Genomic DNA, 15,086 nt, shown 5'->3' on the forward strand with positions numbered 1-15,086 from the left:
ATTGGAATTTTGATGGGAATTGTGTTGAATCTGTAGATTATTTTGGGCAGGATGGTCATTTTCACCATGTTTATTTAGGAGTGGCTCTTATTTTGGATAGATTTCTAGCTTGCTTGTTTGTGGTACTGGATGGAACCCAGAACTGTACTATTGAGCTACATCCGCAGCCCCTCATTAATGGACTTTTAAGTCTCCTGCAATTACAGTTAGTTTCATTTGGGCTTCTTGAGTAAAAGCCACACTGTAGCTTCTTCCCTGATCGCCACATGTGCACCAGGGCGTGTGTGTAATCTAACTCACACACACACGAACGTGCACACTCAAAAATATAATTCTCGGGCTGGAGAGATGGCTTAGAGGCTAAGCGCTTGCCTGTGAAGCCTAAGGACCTCAGTTTCGAGGCTCAGTTTCCCAGGACCCACGTGAGCCAGATGCACAAGGGGGCGCATGCATCTAGAGTGGAGGCCCTGAAGCACCTATTCTCTCTCTCTTCTTTCTGCCCCTTTCTCTCTCTGTCTGTCGCTGTCAAATAAATTAATTAAAATAAACCAAAATTCTCAGTATCTTGTATAGTGTTTTACATTTGTTTTTGTTTTTGAGGTATGGTCTTGCTCTAGCCTAGGCTGACATTGGATTTACAGCACCTCTCCTGCCTCTGCCTCCTGAGTGCTGGATTAAAGGTGTGCACCACTACTTCCTGCTCTTGTATAACTTTAGTTTACTTTTTGGTGAGATTTTTCAAGGTAGGGTCTCGCTGTAGCCTAGGCTTACCTAGAATTCACTATGCAGTCTTAGGCTGGCCTCAAGCTCACAGCAGTCCTCTTACCTTGGCCTTCTGGGTGCTGGGATTAAAGGCCTGCGCCACCACTCCTTCCTGCTCTTGTGTAATTTTAATGTCCTTCTCACCCCTTTAGAAAGGGGAGGGTTCCTTGGTTGAGGATACCTACCTCAACTCCTGAATGCACCTGGGAATTAAATTGTTAGTCATTAAATGAGAGGAACATAAATGTAGGCTGAAAATGACAGTGTGATTTAAAAGGTTTAATCTTAGCACTTGAAAGCTGAGGTAAGAGGATTTCTGTGAGTCTGAGACCAGCCTGAACTAAAGAGTGAGTTCCTGGTTAGCTTGCACTAGAGTAGTTTCAAAACAGAAAAAAAAAAAAAGGAAGCGATTCCTTGATAATCAAGATGTTTAGGGTAGGATAATAGAAACAGAATATGGAACTCTGAGATACTGCAATAGTTTAAAAGCAAAGAAGCCGGACGTGGTGGCACATGCCTTTAATCCCAGCATTTGGGAGGTAGGAGGATTGCCATGAGTTTGAGGCCACCCTGAAAATAGAGTGAATTCCAGGTCAGCCTGGGCTAGAGTGAGGCACTCTACCTCGAAAAACTGAAAAAAAAAAAAAAGAAAAAAAAAGAAGACCAGCTAATGAGCAAGGACATGGGCATTTATTTCTTAATACATATGCACATACATACCACCTTTTAATTATTAGGATTTGTGCAATAAAAATGGAATGATGCTCACTTTCCCAGTGGATGAGAGAAAAAGATATTCTTAACTTTTAATGATTGGCATTGCAGTTTTGAAGCAAATGAGCTGAGTGAGTCTTAAGGTTTGGGGTATGAGAAAAAGTGGGAAGGGCCAACTCCTTTCTCTCAGTTGTCCAAGTGCGCTCTCTGAGTTACTACAGAGTCGTCTGACCGCAGCAGCTGGGTTTCAAGAATGACTGAAGTGGTTGGACTGGTCATAATGTATTTCAGCAGGACATCTGAGAACATACTGGATCAAATTCCAGAAACAGTGAGTGTGCTCATAGAGCTCACACCGACAACACCCCTTTACTCCACAGGGCTGGCTTGCATATAAATGTTATGGTTGGCTATAATTCCTAGGTTAATTTAAGTTTCTTTCCATGTTGTATATGTGAGTACACGTGTTGGGGGCAGGACAGCCAGAGGACAGTCTTAGGTGTTACCCTCAGGAACACGGTGCATTTTTAAAAAGTTTTGTTGAGTGAGGGTCCCACTCTAGCCCGGGCTGACTTGGAACTCTTGGAGCTCCTCCTTCCTCAGCATCCCTAGTAATGGAATTACAGGCATGAGCCGCCATGCCCAGCTCATCCACCTTCTTAGGAGGTCATAAGGTCTCAGAGAAGGTGGCCTAGAGCTCACAGGTAGGCCACGCTGGCTAACCAGTGAGCTCCAGCAGCCCTTCTGCCTCCTCCTGTCCAGCACTGGGATTACGGGTGCCCTCTGCCATGCCCAGCATTTTCATGTGGGCATGAGAATGGAACCCAGGTCCTAATACTTGTGAGGCAAGCACACTTTATCCACTGAACGATCTCCTTAGCTCTAATTGAAGGTTTTTAATTTTTTTTTTTTTTTTTTTGGTTTTTCAAGGTAAGGTCCTGCTCTAGCCCAGGCTGACCTGGAATTTACTATGTAGTCTCAGGGTGGCCTCGACTCACATTGATCCTCCTCCCTCTGCCTCCCTAGGGCTAGGATTAAAGGCATGCGCCACCATGTCTGGCTCTAATTTAAGTTTTTTTTTGTTTTGTTTTTTGTTTTTAAGACAGAGAGTAAGAGAGAAAGAGAATTGGCGTGCCAGGGACTCAGCCACTGCAGTCGAACTTCAGACACTTGTGCCACCTCGTGCACCTGTGACCTTGCGCTTGCCTCACCTTTGTGTGTGTGGCTTATGTGGGATCTAGAGATCTAACATGGGTCCTTAGGCTTCACATGCAAGCACTTAACCACTAAGCCACCTCTAGCCCCAATTTTTTATTTGCAATTAAAACTCTAGAAATAATGGTCTTATTCATTTATACTTGTAAGTTTTGGCCATATCTTTTTTTATTGTTTTATTTTTGAGGTAGGGTCTCACTGTAGTTCAGGCTGACCTGGAATTCACTATGGAGTCTCAGGGTGGCCTCAAGCTAACAGTGATCCTCCTACCTCTGCCTCCCAAGTGCTGGGATTAAAGGCGTGCGCCTCCACACCCAGCTTTTTTTTTGGCCATATCTTTATACAGCTTTGCATAGGTATTTAAAAAAAATGTTAGAAGCAAAAATGTTAGCTGTTAATTAAGTGACATTAATTACTGTTAGATGTTCATTAATTTTGACTTGTTTTTGTCTGTTTTGTGGTGCTCGGACTGTGCTCTGCCGCTGAGCTGCTCCCCTGCTCCAATGTCAATACAGAAACATACTTTTGAGTCACTAAAAGCTCAGTTATGAAAACAGAAAAAAGCTCAGTGAAAGATAAAAAGTGATACTTAGTGGGGGGTAGAGACTGCACTCGAAAGGAAGAGTAAGGCTGTATTGTAGGTACTCACCTTCTCACCTTGCCAAAATGTGTACACGTGCATACATCTAGACAATCGCATCTGTAAGATCTGCTTCTGTATGATAAAGCCAGTTTTTAACCCTGAGTTACTTGATTTTTCACAAGCAGCAGGGAAGAGAAAACGCTGTAGTTTGTTTTAGACTGGGGCCTTTGGAGCCTGTGGAGTTTTGAGACTGTTGGGTTGTGGGCACTGCTCCGGCCAGGCGCTCGTGGCAGCACATCTCTGCCCATGCTGTTCTCGTCACTGCTCCTCATAAAGCATCGCTCACCAGTGGCACCCAGTTTACAAGAGAGCAGCAAGCTGAAAGGGCACACCTGTGTGACCAGCTGTTGTTGAGTCATAACCCATAAACATGTCACACCTGGACCATCCCTTGACAATAAACTCCTAATTAACATCTGCTCCTGAGTTGTTTTTCCAGTAACAGGCATGTATTTGTGTAGATCTCTAGATATTTTTATTACTGATGATAGAAGTTTATAAGGACATACCTATGGAAATTTATCTGTCAATGCTGATATTTAACATGTTCTTTTAAAAGATAATTTTACATAGATCAACATGTATAGGACAAATCATCTGAATTTGTTTTGTTTTTCTTTTCTAAAATACCACTTGGGGGCTGGAGAGATTGCACAGTGGTTTAAGCACTTGCTTACAAAGCCTAAAGGCCCAGGTTCAATTCCCAATATCCATGTCAAGCTAGATGCACAGATTGGAGCATGCAGTGGAGGGAGGTTCTGGCACATTCTCTCACTCTCCTTGCAAGTAATAAAAATATTTTTAAAAATATTATTTGGCCAATTCCTTATATTTCTACAGCATAATTACAGCCTACTTACACCTTTTTTATACTACCCTCGTAATTTCTATGCAAAGAATGTCACCATTTAGCAGACTGAAACAAAGCTTATTAGCTGCATAAATATTATGATTCCCATTTATTCCTTTTTCTAAAACTAATAAAGTTTCATATTATTAGCATACAAAACAACACGTTTGTAGTCTCATCAGATTATCAAGTTCAGAGCACAGAACTATGTTACTTCAAACAATGTTACAGAGTAATTAACCACATTAATTTAGTTATCAAATTTTTACTTTTAGAAATTCTGTTTGGGTCAGGCATGGTAGTGCACACCTTTAATCCCAGTACTTGGAGGCAGAGGTAGAAGGATTGTCATGAGTTTGAGGCCAGCCTGGGACTACAGAGTGAGTTCTAGGACAACCTGGGCCAGAATGAGAACCCACCTTGAAAAAATTTATATATATTGTTTATTTTCAGACTCTTTATTTAAAATAATGTATTATTGTTCACTGTCGGACTACTGTGAATAATTTTGTGAAATTCTTGAATATCTAAATTCTGCTGTTATTTGTGGCCACTCATAATCACTTTTTTCTGTCTGTGTCTTATGATTTTGGATTGAGTGCTCATGTGATCTTTGTTACCTCTTGTGGTAAATGACTTTTTAAAACTTATTTACTATTTTACTAAGGAGGAAGCTCTTTAGAAGCTGCAGCTTTGTACAGACATCTCCCCCCTCTCCCTCCCTTCTGCCTGCCCCCCTCACAGGCTTTGTTTTCCCCCTTGTGTGATCAGTAACTGATTTTTCACCTCTGGTTAGTCTTGGTCCCTTTCGCTTTACTCTTTGGGCTTAGCCATGTGTGTTTTATTTATCCAATAGGTCTAAGGGACATTTTTAAAGACAGTCTTGTTAACTCTTTCATCAGAAATTGGTGACTCAAGCTATTTTAACTAAGACAGCATTATAAAAGCTATTCTGTCTAGATAGATGCAAGCATGTATGACAGAGGAACACAGTCAGCTTTTTTATATAAGTGTTAATCATTATAAAAATATGTGCTGTTTTTACCTGGCAAGTGTGTGATGAAGCTTGAATTACTAGTAGGATGCAGAGATTCAAGATATGAACCAACACTAATTGTAACTGTAGTCCACCATGACCTAAAAAAATACAGTTAATGATTTAAAATTTTTTTGTTTATTTATATTTATTTGAGAGTGACAGACAGACAAGAAAGAGAAAGAGAGAGAGAATGGGTGCGACAGAGCCTCCAGCCACTGCAAACAAACTCCAGATGCGTGTGTCACCTTGTGCATCTGGCTTACGTGGGTCCTGGGGAATCGAGCCTTGAACCGGTGTCCTTAGGTGCTTAACCGCTAAGCCAGCTCTCCAGCCCTATTTTTTATATACACTAATTTTAGATTGTGTGTGTGTGCCTGCACACACACGTATGCACAGAGGCCTCTTGCCACTGCAGAAGAGCCCTTGCACCACCACTTTCTGCATCTAGCTTGTATGGGGGCTTGGGAGTTGAACCGGGACAATAGCCTTTGCAACCAGTGCCTTTCACTACTGAACCATCTTTCCTGCCCCCATATGTGCTGATTTTAAAGGGAACTTGGAATTTGTTACTTTAAAAAATATTCCTTTTGTTAAGTCATAAAGTGACATCAAAATTAAAAGCAGGCCAGGTATGGTGGCGCACGCCTTTAATCCCAGCACTCGGGAGGCAGAGGTAGGAGAATCACCATAAGTTTGAGGCCTCCCTGAGACTACATAGTGAAGTCCAGGTCAGCCTGGGCTAGCGTGAGACCCTACCTCGAAAAAACAAACAAATGAACGAATGAAAGGAAGGAAGGAAGGAGGGGTAATTTGTCTAAAGGCCACTACGTCCTTAAGAGTCCTCCTCATAGTGCTGTGTGTCCTCCTCTCCTTCCTCGGCCTCCTTGTCATCATCCTTGATCAATTCCGGCTGGCTGCCCCCCCCCCTCCGGTCTTCATCATCATCCTCGACTTGCCTTCCTCAGCGGATCAGCCGCATCTGCCTTGGACGCCATCTTCACACTCGTCCCGTCTTTCTGCACAGAGGCGCTGCTCTGTCCTCTTCAGACTCCTCTGTCCCCGATCACTCTGCTTATTGGGATCAGCTCCTTCCTGCAGGCTTGCAGGCCATCTCCTCTTACCTTTCCGGACGTGGAAGAAGAGCCCACGCGCTCTCAGCAGTAAAGCCACTGTGCCCTGCGGGAGGTGTTTCCTGATCCGTGCTGGTGTCCCAGGGCACTGCTGGCCACTGCGCAGCCCGCCACCGGCGGCATGGACGCCACAGTCCCAGTCAGAGCAGGCGCCCCCATCTCTGCAGCGCATTGCTTCACACCGCCGCCCTTGTCCTCCGTCACTTCTGGCTCTGCAGCCAGATTCCTACCTACCTGAGGCCTGGCCAGCAGTCATTCTGCTATGGTCTCCTGCCATAGCCACCTGGGCATTTCCTTCCTTAACCCACTGGACAGAGACAGAGGCCTTATGGACAGAGCAATTCACATCAGACTTTGTGACCACAGTAGTGTTGAGAGTCCCAATGGATCCTGGGAATTCACAGACCAAGGAGCAGTCTTGTTGGTAACATTGTAACCATTGTCTTTGGAAAGGTTCCTCACAAACTGAAAAATGTAGCTGAAGATGAAAACGAAGAGATTTGGTTCTGAGCCTCCTACTCCTGGGTCAGGCGTGAGGCCCACTGGGCAGAAGGTGGCAAAGCTCACAGCACCCATCTAGTCTTCACCCCCCTCAGTCTATTACTTTGTTTCGACTATTCTTTAAGGGACAGTATCATTTAGATGACATTTATTGCAGTTGTAAATTTGGGTTTTGGTGGATTTTTTTGGTTTGTTGTTGTTGTTTGTTTTGGGGCAGAGTCTCACTGTAGCCCAAGCTGACCTGGATGGAACTCTCTGTAGCCCTGGCGGACCTTGAACTGCAGGTGACCCTTCTACTTGAGTCTTCCAAGTGTTCCAAGTACTATGACTAAAGACCTGAGCCGCCATGCCTGGTTTGGTTCATTTTGTCTTTTAATGTGTTTATTGGCAGGGTCCATAAATATAAACAATATACCATGATCATTATCTCCCCCACCACTTTCCCTTTCCCCTTCTAAGTCTCCCTTCCACTTAATGCCTTCTTTCTTCCAACTAGTCTCTTTTATCATTTTCCCTCCTATTTTTCAGGTCTTATGTAGGTAGCATTAGCCGCTGTGAGGGCATAAATATCTAGACCACCTGGTGTCTGGAAGACAGTATTGTAAGCACTCCCCCGTTTTGGCTCTTACATTCTTTCTGCCATCTCCTTTGCAATGGTCCCTGAACCTTGGAAGAAGTAATGGAGATGTCTGTGCTGAGCACTCCACATTCACTTCTCAGCACTCTGGCTTTGAGTCACCCCAGTGGTCACGACCATCAGAAAAGGGAAGCTTCTCCAGCCAAAAATGAGAGTAGCATTAGTATATGGGCATAAACATAAGTCTTATTTGAGGGAAGTTTGGTGAGCATAATATATCCTCTTTTTTTTTTTTTTTTTGGTTTTTTTCAAGGTAGGGTCTCAGTCTAGCCCAAGCTGACCTGGAATTCACAATATAGTCTCAAGGTGGCCTCGAACTCACAGTGATCTTCGTACCTCTGCCTTCCGAGTGCTGGGATTAAAGGCGTGCACCACCACACCTGGCACCTCATTTGTTTTTTTTTAAACAAAACTCTTCTGGGCTGGAGAGATGGCTTAGCGGTTAAGCGCTTGCCTATGAAGCCTATGGACCCCGGTTCGAGGCTCAGTTCCCCAGGTCCCACGTTAGCCAGATGCACAAGGGGGCGCACACGTCTGGAGTTTGTTTGCAGTGGCTGGAAGCCCTGGCGCGCCCATTCTCTCTCTCCCTCTATCTGTCTTTTTCTCTGTGTCTGTTGCTCTCAAATAAATAAATAAATAATGAACAACAACAAAAAAAACTTTTCTGGGTGAAGGTTTGGATAGGTTATATGTGAAGGTAAAAACGAACCTAATATTTCTATCTAATTCAGAAGGAGAATAGCCATGTAATTCAAAAGCTCATGGTGAGGATTTGGATTCTGCTACTCACTTGAGTTATTAAGGTAGCATTTTAAAAGCTGTAGAAGAAAATAAGAGGATGTGGCTAGCCACAGTATAAGGAGTGTTGGTAAAGCCAGGCGTAGTGGCTGAGTCTTCCCATTTACTACCCACCATATACCTACACTAGAATTTCTCATGCAGTGTGAAATTGGCATTTCTCAGGCGTCATTTGAATTGACTAAGAGCACTTGTCCTTGTTTTATTCTGAAAGATAAAACTGAAGGATAAACCGACTCTTGAATTACTTACCATTTTTTTGTTCATTTTTATTAATTTGAGAGTGACACAGAGAGAGAATGGGCGTGCCAGGTCCACCCACTGCAAACGAACTCCAGATGCATGCACCCCCTGTGCATCTGGCTAACGTGGGTCCTGGGGAACCGAGCCTCAAACCGGGGTCCGTAGGCTTCACAGGCGAGCGCTTAACTGCTAAGCCATCTCTCCAGCCCTTACTTACCGTTTTAATCTCTGTTATTTCCTAAAACATGGGACAGGAAGTCTTCCTGTTCCATGCACCGCCCATTTTCCTCACTGTCTTCTAGTGCATGTCTGATGGACTTTGTTTAGCATTCAAATAACTACGTGGCAGGTTGAGGAAGGAGGAGAGGTCAAAATAGTTACATGAGAGTGATTATGAAAATGTCTGAACTCCCAGGGGACGGGATGGGGAATTTTGACTACAGCTGCCTTACTTATAAAATGACGATGAGGGATGCAAATAAAGATCAAATCTACACAGATTTGATGAGCCATTTGTTATTGCTGAAGTCCTAGGTTCAAGTTTCAATATCAGATTTTTTAAAAAATGGAATTTAGTCTTTATAAATACTCAAAGTTAGTCTTCTAGACAGGGAGTTCTTCTGTTACTCCCATGCCCACTGCTCTCTTTGAGGGGTAATAGGCAAGCTTGCTTTTCTTTCTAATCTCCCAGAAGTAAAAAATTGTTTAAAAGTAAGCCTCCTGCATGAAAATATCATAATAATCTTCAATTTACATCGCTCATGCAAGGCATTCACCTATCTTTCTTTCTGCCATTTGACCTTTAGCAGCTCTGATTAACTTCTATTCTCCCAGAGCCCTTGGAAATGATAGGATTTTGAGTTTTATGGGGGAAAAAGCAGTATCTTTGCCTTACCCTAATAATCTTCATGGCTAGCCCTCCTTTAAAACAAAAGGCAAACTAACAGGAGAAAACATGCATATTTAATACAGGTCTTACACATTGTGGGAACCTTCACAAAGAAAGACATGAAGACTCACAGAAAACCATATGCTTAGGATTGACGAAGAAAGGAGAGTCACGCAGATGTTTGAGTCAAAAAAATTAAAACTTCTAATCTCCAGATTGTTAAGGTTCTTAAAGAAAAGCCAAAGATGAAGAGAACAAATATGGTAAATTACTTGTATTTACAATATGTAAGGAATTTTCAAAATTTAGTAATAACAACCAAACAGAGAAATGAGTAGCGATCAAGAGAAGCATTTCACCCGGTGTCTGAGTGATGATAGAACACTCAACGTCATTAGTCATTACAGAAATGGAAATTGAAACGATGGTAATGAAGCAGCACCATCTGCGTGGCTGAAAATCTTTGTGCGTGTGTGTGTGTAGAGTCTGTATGTGTGGTATTTTGATGATGTGTATGTGACATGTGCGTGTGTGTGCAGATGCATGTGCCCTGAGCTCACATGTGGAGGCCAGAGGACATGACTTGTTTTCTTGAGATAGCGTCTCCCTCACCCGAGGCCTGATAGTTCTCCAGTGTCCACCCCACCGCCTCAACAGCTGGCCACGCCCAGCTTGTTATTGGGGTGCTAGGGAACTGAACTTGGAAAGTCTTGGGCCCTCTCTGGTCCTTGTGCTTAAGCAGCAAGCAGTCCTGCCTGCCGAGTCATCTCCTTAGTCCCAGCATGGCTGGCATCTTCAAGTTGGTCATAAATACCAAGTGCTGATGACAAGGCAGAGCGACTGGGGCTCCCGCGCATTTCTGCTAGAACCGCAAAATGGGACAAAAGTAGTGAGAAAAATAACATGGCCACCTACGCTTTTGCATTTGATACACTGCAGTACTGCCTGTGATCACAGAGTGTGTTCCTGATGATGGTGTGGTGTTTGCTCTTCTGTGATCACAAGGTGTGTGTTCTTGATGATGATGTGGTGTTTGTTTTTCTGTGATCACAGTGTGTGTTCCTGATGATGGTGTGCTTGTTTACTCTTGTGTGATCACAGTGTGTGTTCCTGATAATGGTGTGCTTGTTTACTCTTCTGTGATCACAGTGTGTGTTCCTGATAATGGTGTGCTTGTTTACTCTTGTGTGATCACAGTGTGTGTTCTTGATGATGGTGTGCTTGTTTACTCTTCTGTGATCACAGTGTGTGTTCTTGATAATGGTGTGGTGTTTACTCTTGTGTGATCACAGTGTGTGTTCCTGATAATGGTGTGCTTGTTTACTCTTGTGTGATCACAGTGTGTGTTCTTGATGATGGTGTGCTTGTTTACTCTTCTGTGATCACAGTGTGTGTTCCTGATAATGGTGTGCTTGTTTACTCTTCTGTGATCACAGTGTGTGTTCTTGATCATGGTGTGGTGTTTGCTCTTCTGTGATCACAGAGTGTGTGTACTTGATGAAGGTGTGCTTGTTTACATTCTGTGATCACAATATGTGTTCTTGATGATGGTGTGGTGTTTGCTCTTCTGTGATCACAGGTTGTGTGTTCTTGATAATGGTGTGCTTGTTTACTCTTCTGTAATCACAGTGTGTTTTCTTGATAATGGTGTGGTGTTTGCTCTTCTGTGATCACAGAGTGTGTGTACTTGATGATGGTGTGCTTGTTTACATTCTGTGATCACAATATGTGTTCTTGATGATGGTGTGGTGTTTGCTCTTCTGTGATCACAGGTTGTGTGTTCTTGATAATGGTGTGGTGTTTACTCTTCTGTGATCACAGGTTGTGTGTTCTTGATAATGGTGTGCTTGTGTACTCTTCTGTGATCACAGTGTGTGTTCCTGATAATGGTGTGGTGTTTGCTCTTCTGTGATCAGAGTGTGTGTACTTGATGATAGTGTGGTGTTTACTCTTCTGTGATCACAGTGTGTGTTCCTGATAATGGTGTGGTGTTTACTCTTCTGTGATCACAGTGTGTGTTCCTGATAATGGTGTGCTTGTTTACTCTTGTGTGATCACAGTGTGTGTTCCTGATAATGGTGTGCTTGTTTACTCTTCTGTGATCACAGTGTGTGTTCCTGATGATGGTGTGCTTGTTTACTCTTCTGTGATTACAGTGTGTGTTCCTGATGATGGTGTGCTTGTTTACTCTTCTGTGATCACAATGTGTGTTCTTGATGATGGTGTGGTGTTTACTCTTCTGTGATCACACAGTATGTGTTCTTGATGATGTTGTACTTGTTTACTCCTCTGTGACCACAGAGTGTGTTCTTGATGATGGTATGCTTGTTTGCTCTTCTGTGATCACAGAGTGTGTTCTCGATGATGGTGTGGTGTTTTTTCTTCTGTGATCACACTGTGTGTGTTCTTGATGATGTGGTGTTTACTGTGATCACAGGTTGTGTGTTCTTGATAATGGTGTGCTTATTTGCTCTTCTGTGATCACAGGGCCTGTGTTCTTGATAATGGTGTGGTTTTTGCTCTTCTGCCCAGAGCTTCTGGCAGATCCCATGCTGCATCTTTTTCTCTGAAGAAACGTGGTCATATGGTACACCCTTTACAACCTGAGGCAGGAGGATCACAAGTTTAAATCTATCCTGGTGCTTGTAGGTAGACCCTGTCTGTAGAGAACTTTAAAAATGGAAAGGGAAAAGGGGTCCAAATTTTTGGCTCATATACTTTACAGAAATTTTAGGATTGTCATCTCTCATTTTTACCAAATGTAGGCAGATAAAGAAACTTGAATTTAAAAAGAAAAACAAGGGTGGAGAGATGGCTTAGCGGTTAAGGTATATGCCTGAAAAGCCTAAGGACCCTGGTTCAATTCCTCCGGTCCCATGTAAGCCAGATGCACAAGGTGGCACATGTGTCTGGAGTTTGTTTGTAGTGGCTAGAGGCCCTGGTGTGCCCATTCTCACTCTTTCTCTAATAAAGAAAGAAAGAAATAAAAACAATGCTTTAACTTTCCTTCTTGTTTTTTTCCATCCAGCATGATACGTATCTCCTGTACTTCTAAGTAGATTTTCAGCTGTATTAAATGTGCTTTTTATAGGGCACCCTCCTGAAATGAAAAATGAGAAGGAAATCGTATATGTTAAGCACCAGTTTAAAAGCTCTTGAATTGTTTAAAAAATATGCTGATAGTATGACTAGATGAAGCTAGAGCCCAATGAAACAGATTTACGTGCATGCTCTCTTTGTGTTACATGTGGTCATATGTGTCTCTCAAAGACAGTGTGCATTGTTTCCCATGGGAAGAATAGTAAAGATTGACAGGGGAAGGAAAACGTATCTGTTTAACTTTGTCTTTTCTAGCTGCTCTTTCAGAATTAGCCTCCCTTAAAAATAAACTGAGTTGCCAGGTATGGTGGCGCACACCTTTAATCCCAGCACTCGGGAGGCAGAGGTGGGAGGATCACCATGAGTTCAAGGCCACCCTGAGACTACATAGTGAATTCCAGGTTAGCCTGAGCTACAGTGAGTCCTTACCTCGAAAAACCAAAAAAACTAAGAAAATAAAAATAAATAAATAAATAAATAAACTGAGTCACATGGTAGAGTGTCATCTCTCCCTCTGAAGGTACATGTTAGCATTCCTCTACCTGCCTTTTGGGGGTTAGGGTTGGGAAGTGTCATAGTATCTTAGAAACAAAACTCTTCCACTTTCATAGGTTCTTTGTTCAACCCCTGTGAATTAAACCAAGAGAAAAATAATAGGAGAAAAATTACAAGTTTTACTCATGTTGGTATTTTAATTTAGAAAGCCTTTACAGAAAGAAAAGAAAAGAAAAATTCAAGAAAGCAGTTAGAGTTGAAATTCTGTGCACCATTTAAACAAAGGATGATAAATTATGAAGTAACTAGGGGCAACAGATGACAAGAAGATAAATATGTGGGAAAACAATGATATATATGGGCTGTTTTCATAAGTTTGTGTAGACTTGTCTTCACATCAACTTTCCATCTTTTCCATCAGCATAAATCTCCCCAGGGAAAGAATTTATGTCAGTCCTCATTTCTGAGAAGCTTCTGCCTTTAATCAGATAATGGTGCATTCATGTTGATTCTCAGTTGTCTTCAATTCAAAATATTCCTTATGTCAGTAGATACTTTGGGCTAGTATATTTTGATCCCTGTTCAACATTTAGAGAGGAAAATGTAGAGAAAAGCAATAACCTTGTGACTCTGTCCTTGACAGAAGGGCATTATATATGTCACTTGACATAATCTAGAGATAATTTAATTTTCTAGAAAACAAGGCAGTTGGATAATGAGACCTAACGATTTATACTGGTCTAAAATTCTTTGAAAATGGTGTTTCAGGTGGACGTCTTACTGCTGAGTTGCCACAAGGTGACTGCCACCACACTGCAAAGACCTTATTCTGTCCAACTTAAGATTGTTTTCCAATCACAGCACTTATTGAAATGGCTGCTTTTGAGGGGCCCTTGAAGGAGGTTGTGCATGTGGGGGGGGGGCTGAGGAATATCTGTTGCTATCTTAAGATCCTGTTAACTTTTCAAATATCTAGCTATGGTTTCCTAAGAAATTTCTCACAGTTTCTGGATTAATTGCAAAGCCTGAATTGGTCTTGCTCCCAAGCTAACCCAGATCCAACCAGTCTTCCTGTCACTGATATACCACTGAGTGCTGTGGCGGTGCTGTGGGCGTTAAAGTCAGCTAGAGCTGGATCTCACAATCTCACTGTGCTGCTGCTTTTGAGATACGGGTTAACTTCTCTGTGCCTCAGAATTCTCATCTATAAATTAACAATTCTTAAACACTTACCTTGAAATTTGTGATAGGATCAAGGGAGATAGAAGTACTTCTCATGAGAACACTGGCATCTGTATTCATCTTAGCTTTTCATGAAACACTGTCGTAAAAGCACTTTCATTTAGGATGTTTAGGATTTTGTGGAGTTGACTTGCATGGAGAAACATCAGTTATAAAGGTATAAGTTGGACTTGCTGGACTAGGATCCTGGACCTCTTGAACTTGATCATGCCAGGTGGACAATCCTTGTAAAACGCCCTTTCATATTTTACAGGAATCTGAATTTCTGTGTCTGGAATTTGATGAGGTTAAGGTCAACCAAATCCTGAAGAACCTTTCAGAGGTAGAAGAGAGCATCAGCACCCTGATGCAGCCAGCATAACCGAAGATGTAGGAAGAGTTGTTGACGCACAGGTGACCGTGGCCCTAGCCACCGACCTCTTCCAAGCCTTGCTTCAGGGCTGGAGTGGTGGCTCAGCAGTCAGAGGTGCAGCCGGCAAAGCCTGATGGCCCGGGTTCAACTCCCCAGTCCTACATAAAGCCAAATGTACAAAGTGTTGGAATTCATCTGCAGTGGCAGGAGGCCTTGACACACCCATTCTCTCTCTCTCTTCCTCTCTCTCTGTGTGTCTCAAATAAATAAAAATATTTAAAAAAATAACAATCTTGTTTCCCTATTGATTTTCTCAAATTCAAACCTTGCCTCTCTTCTCATTGCTGGGACAAATCACCTGGCCAGAAGCAGCTTGTGGGAGGAAAGGGGTTGTTTCAAGCTTATTGTTTCAAAGGGAAGTTTCATCAGGAGAGAGGAAGGTGACTCATACTCTACCATACATCTGCAGCAGAGAGA

The 15,086-nt window shown here is 42.6% G+C and overlaps 1 protein-coding gene across 1 annotated transcript in view; it reads left to right on the forward strand.

Annotated features, from left to right (window-relative positions):
* Commd1 (copper metabolism domain containing 1) overlaps positions 1–14,813 on the forward strand; it is a 68,467-nt gene extending 53,654 nt beyond the window's left edge. Inside the window, exon 3 of the mRNA XM_004660098.3 lies at positions 14,511–14,813. Coding sequence (XP_004660155.2) covers positions 14,511–14,618 — 108 coding nt within the window. The 3' untranslated portion in view covers positions 14,619–14,813. The remainder of the gene's footprint in view (positions 1–14,510) is intronic.
* Positions 14,814–15,086: the final 273 nt, after the last annotated feature.

Source organism: Jaculus jaculus, chromosome 18, assembly GCF_020740685.1.
Source record: "Jaculus jaculus isolate mJacJac1 chromosome 18, mJacJac1.mat.Y.cur, whole genome shotgun sequence".
NCBI lineage: Eukaryota > Metazoa > Chordata > Mammalia > Rodentia > Dipodidae > Jaculus > Jaculus jaculus.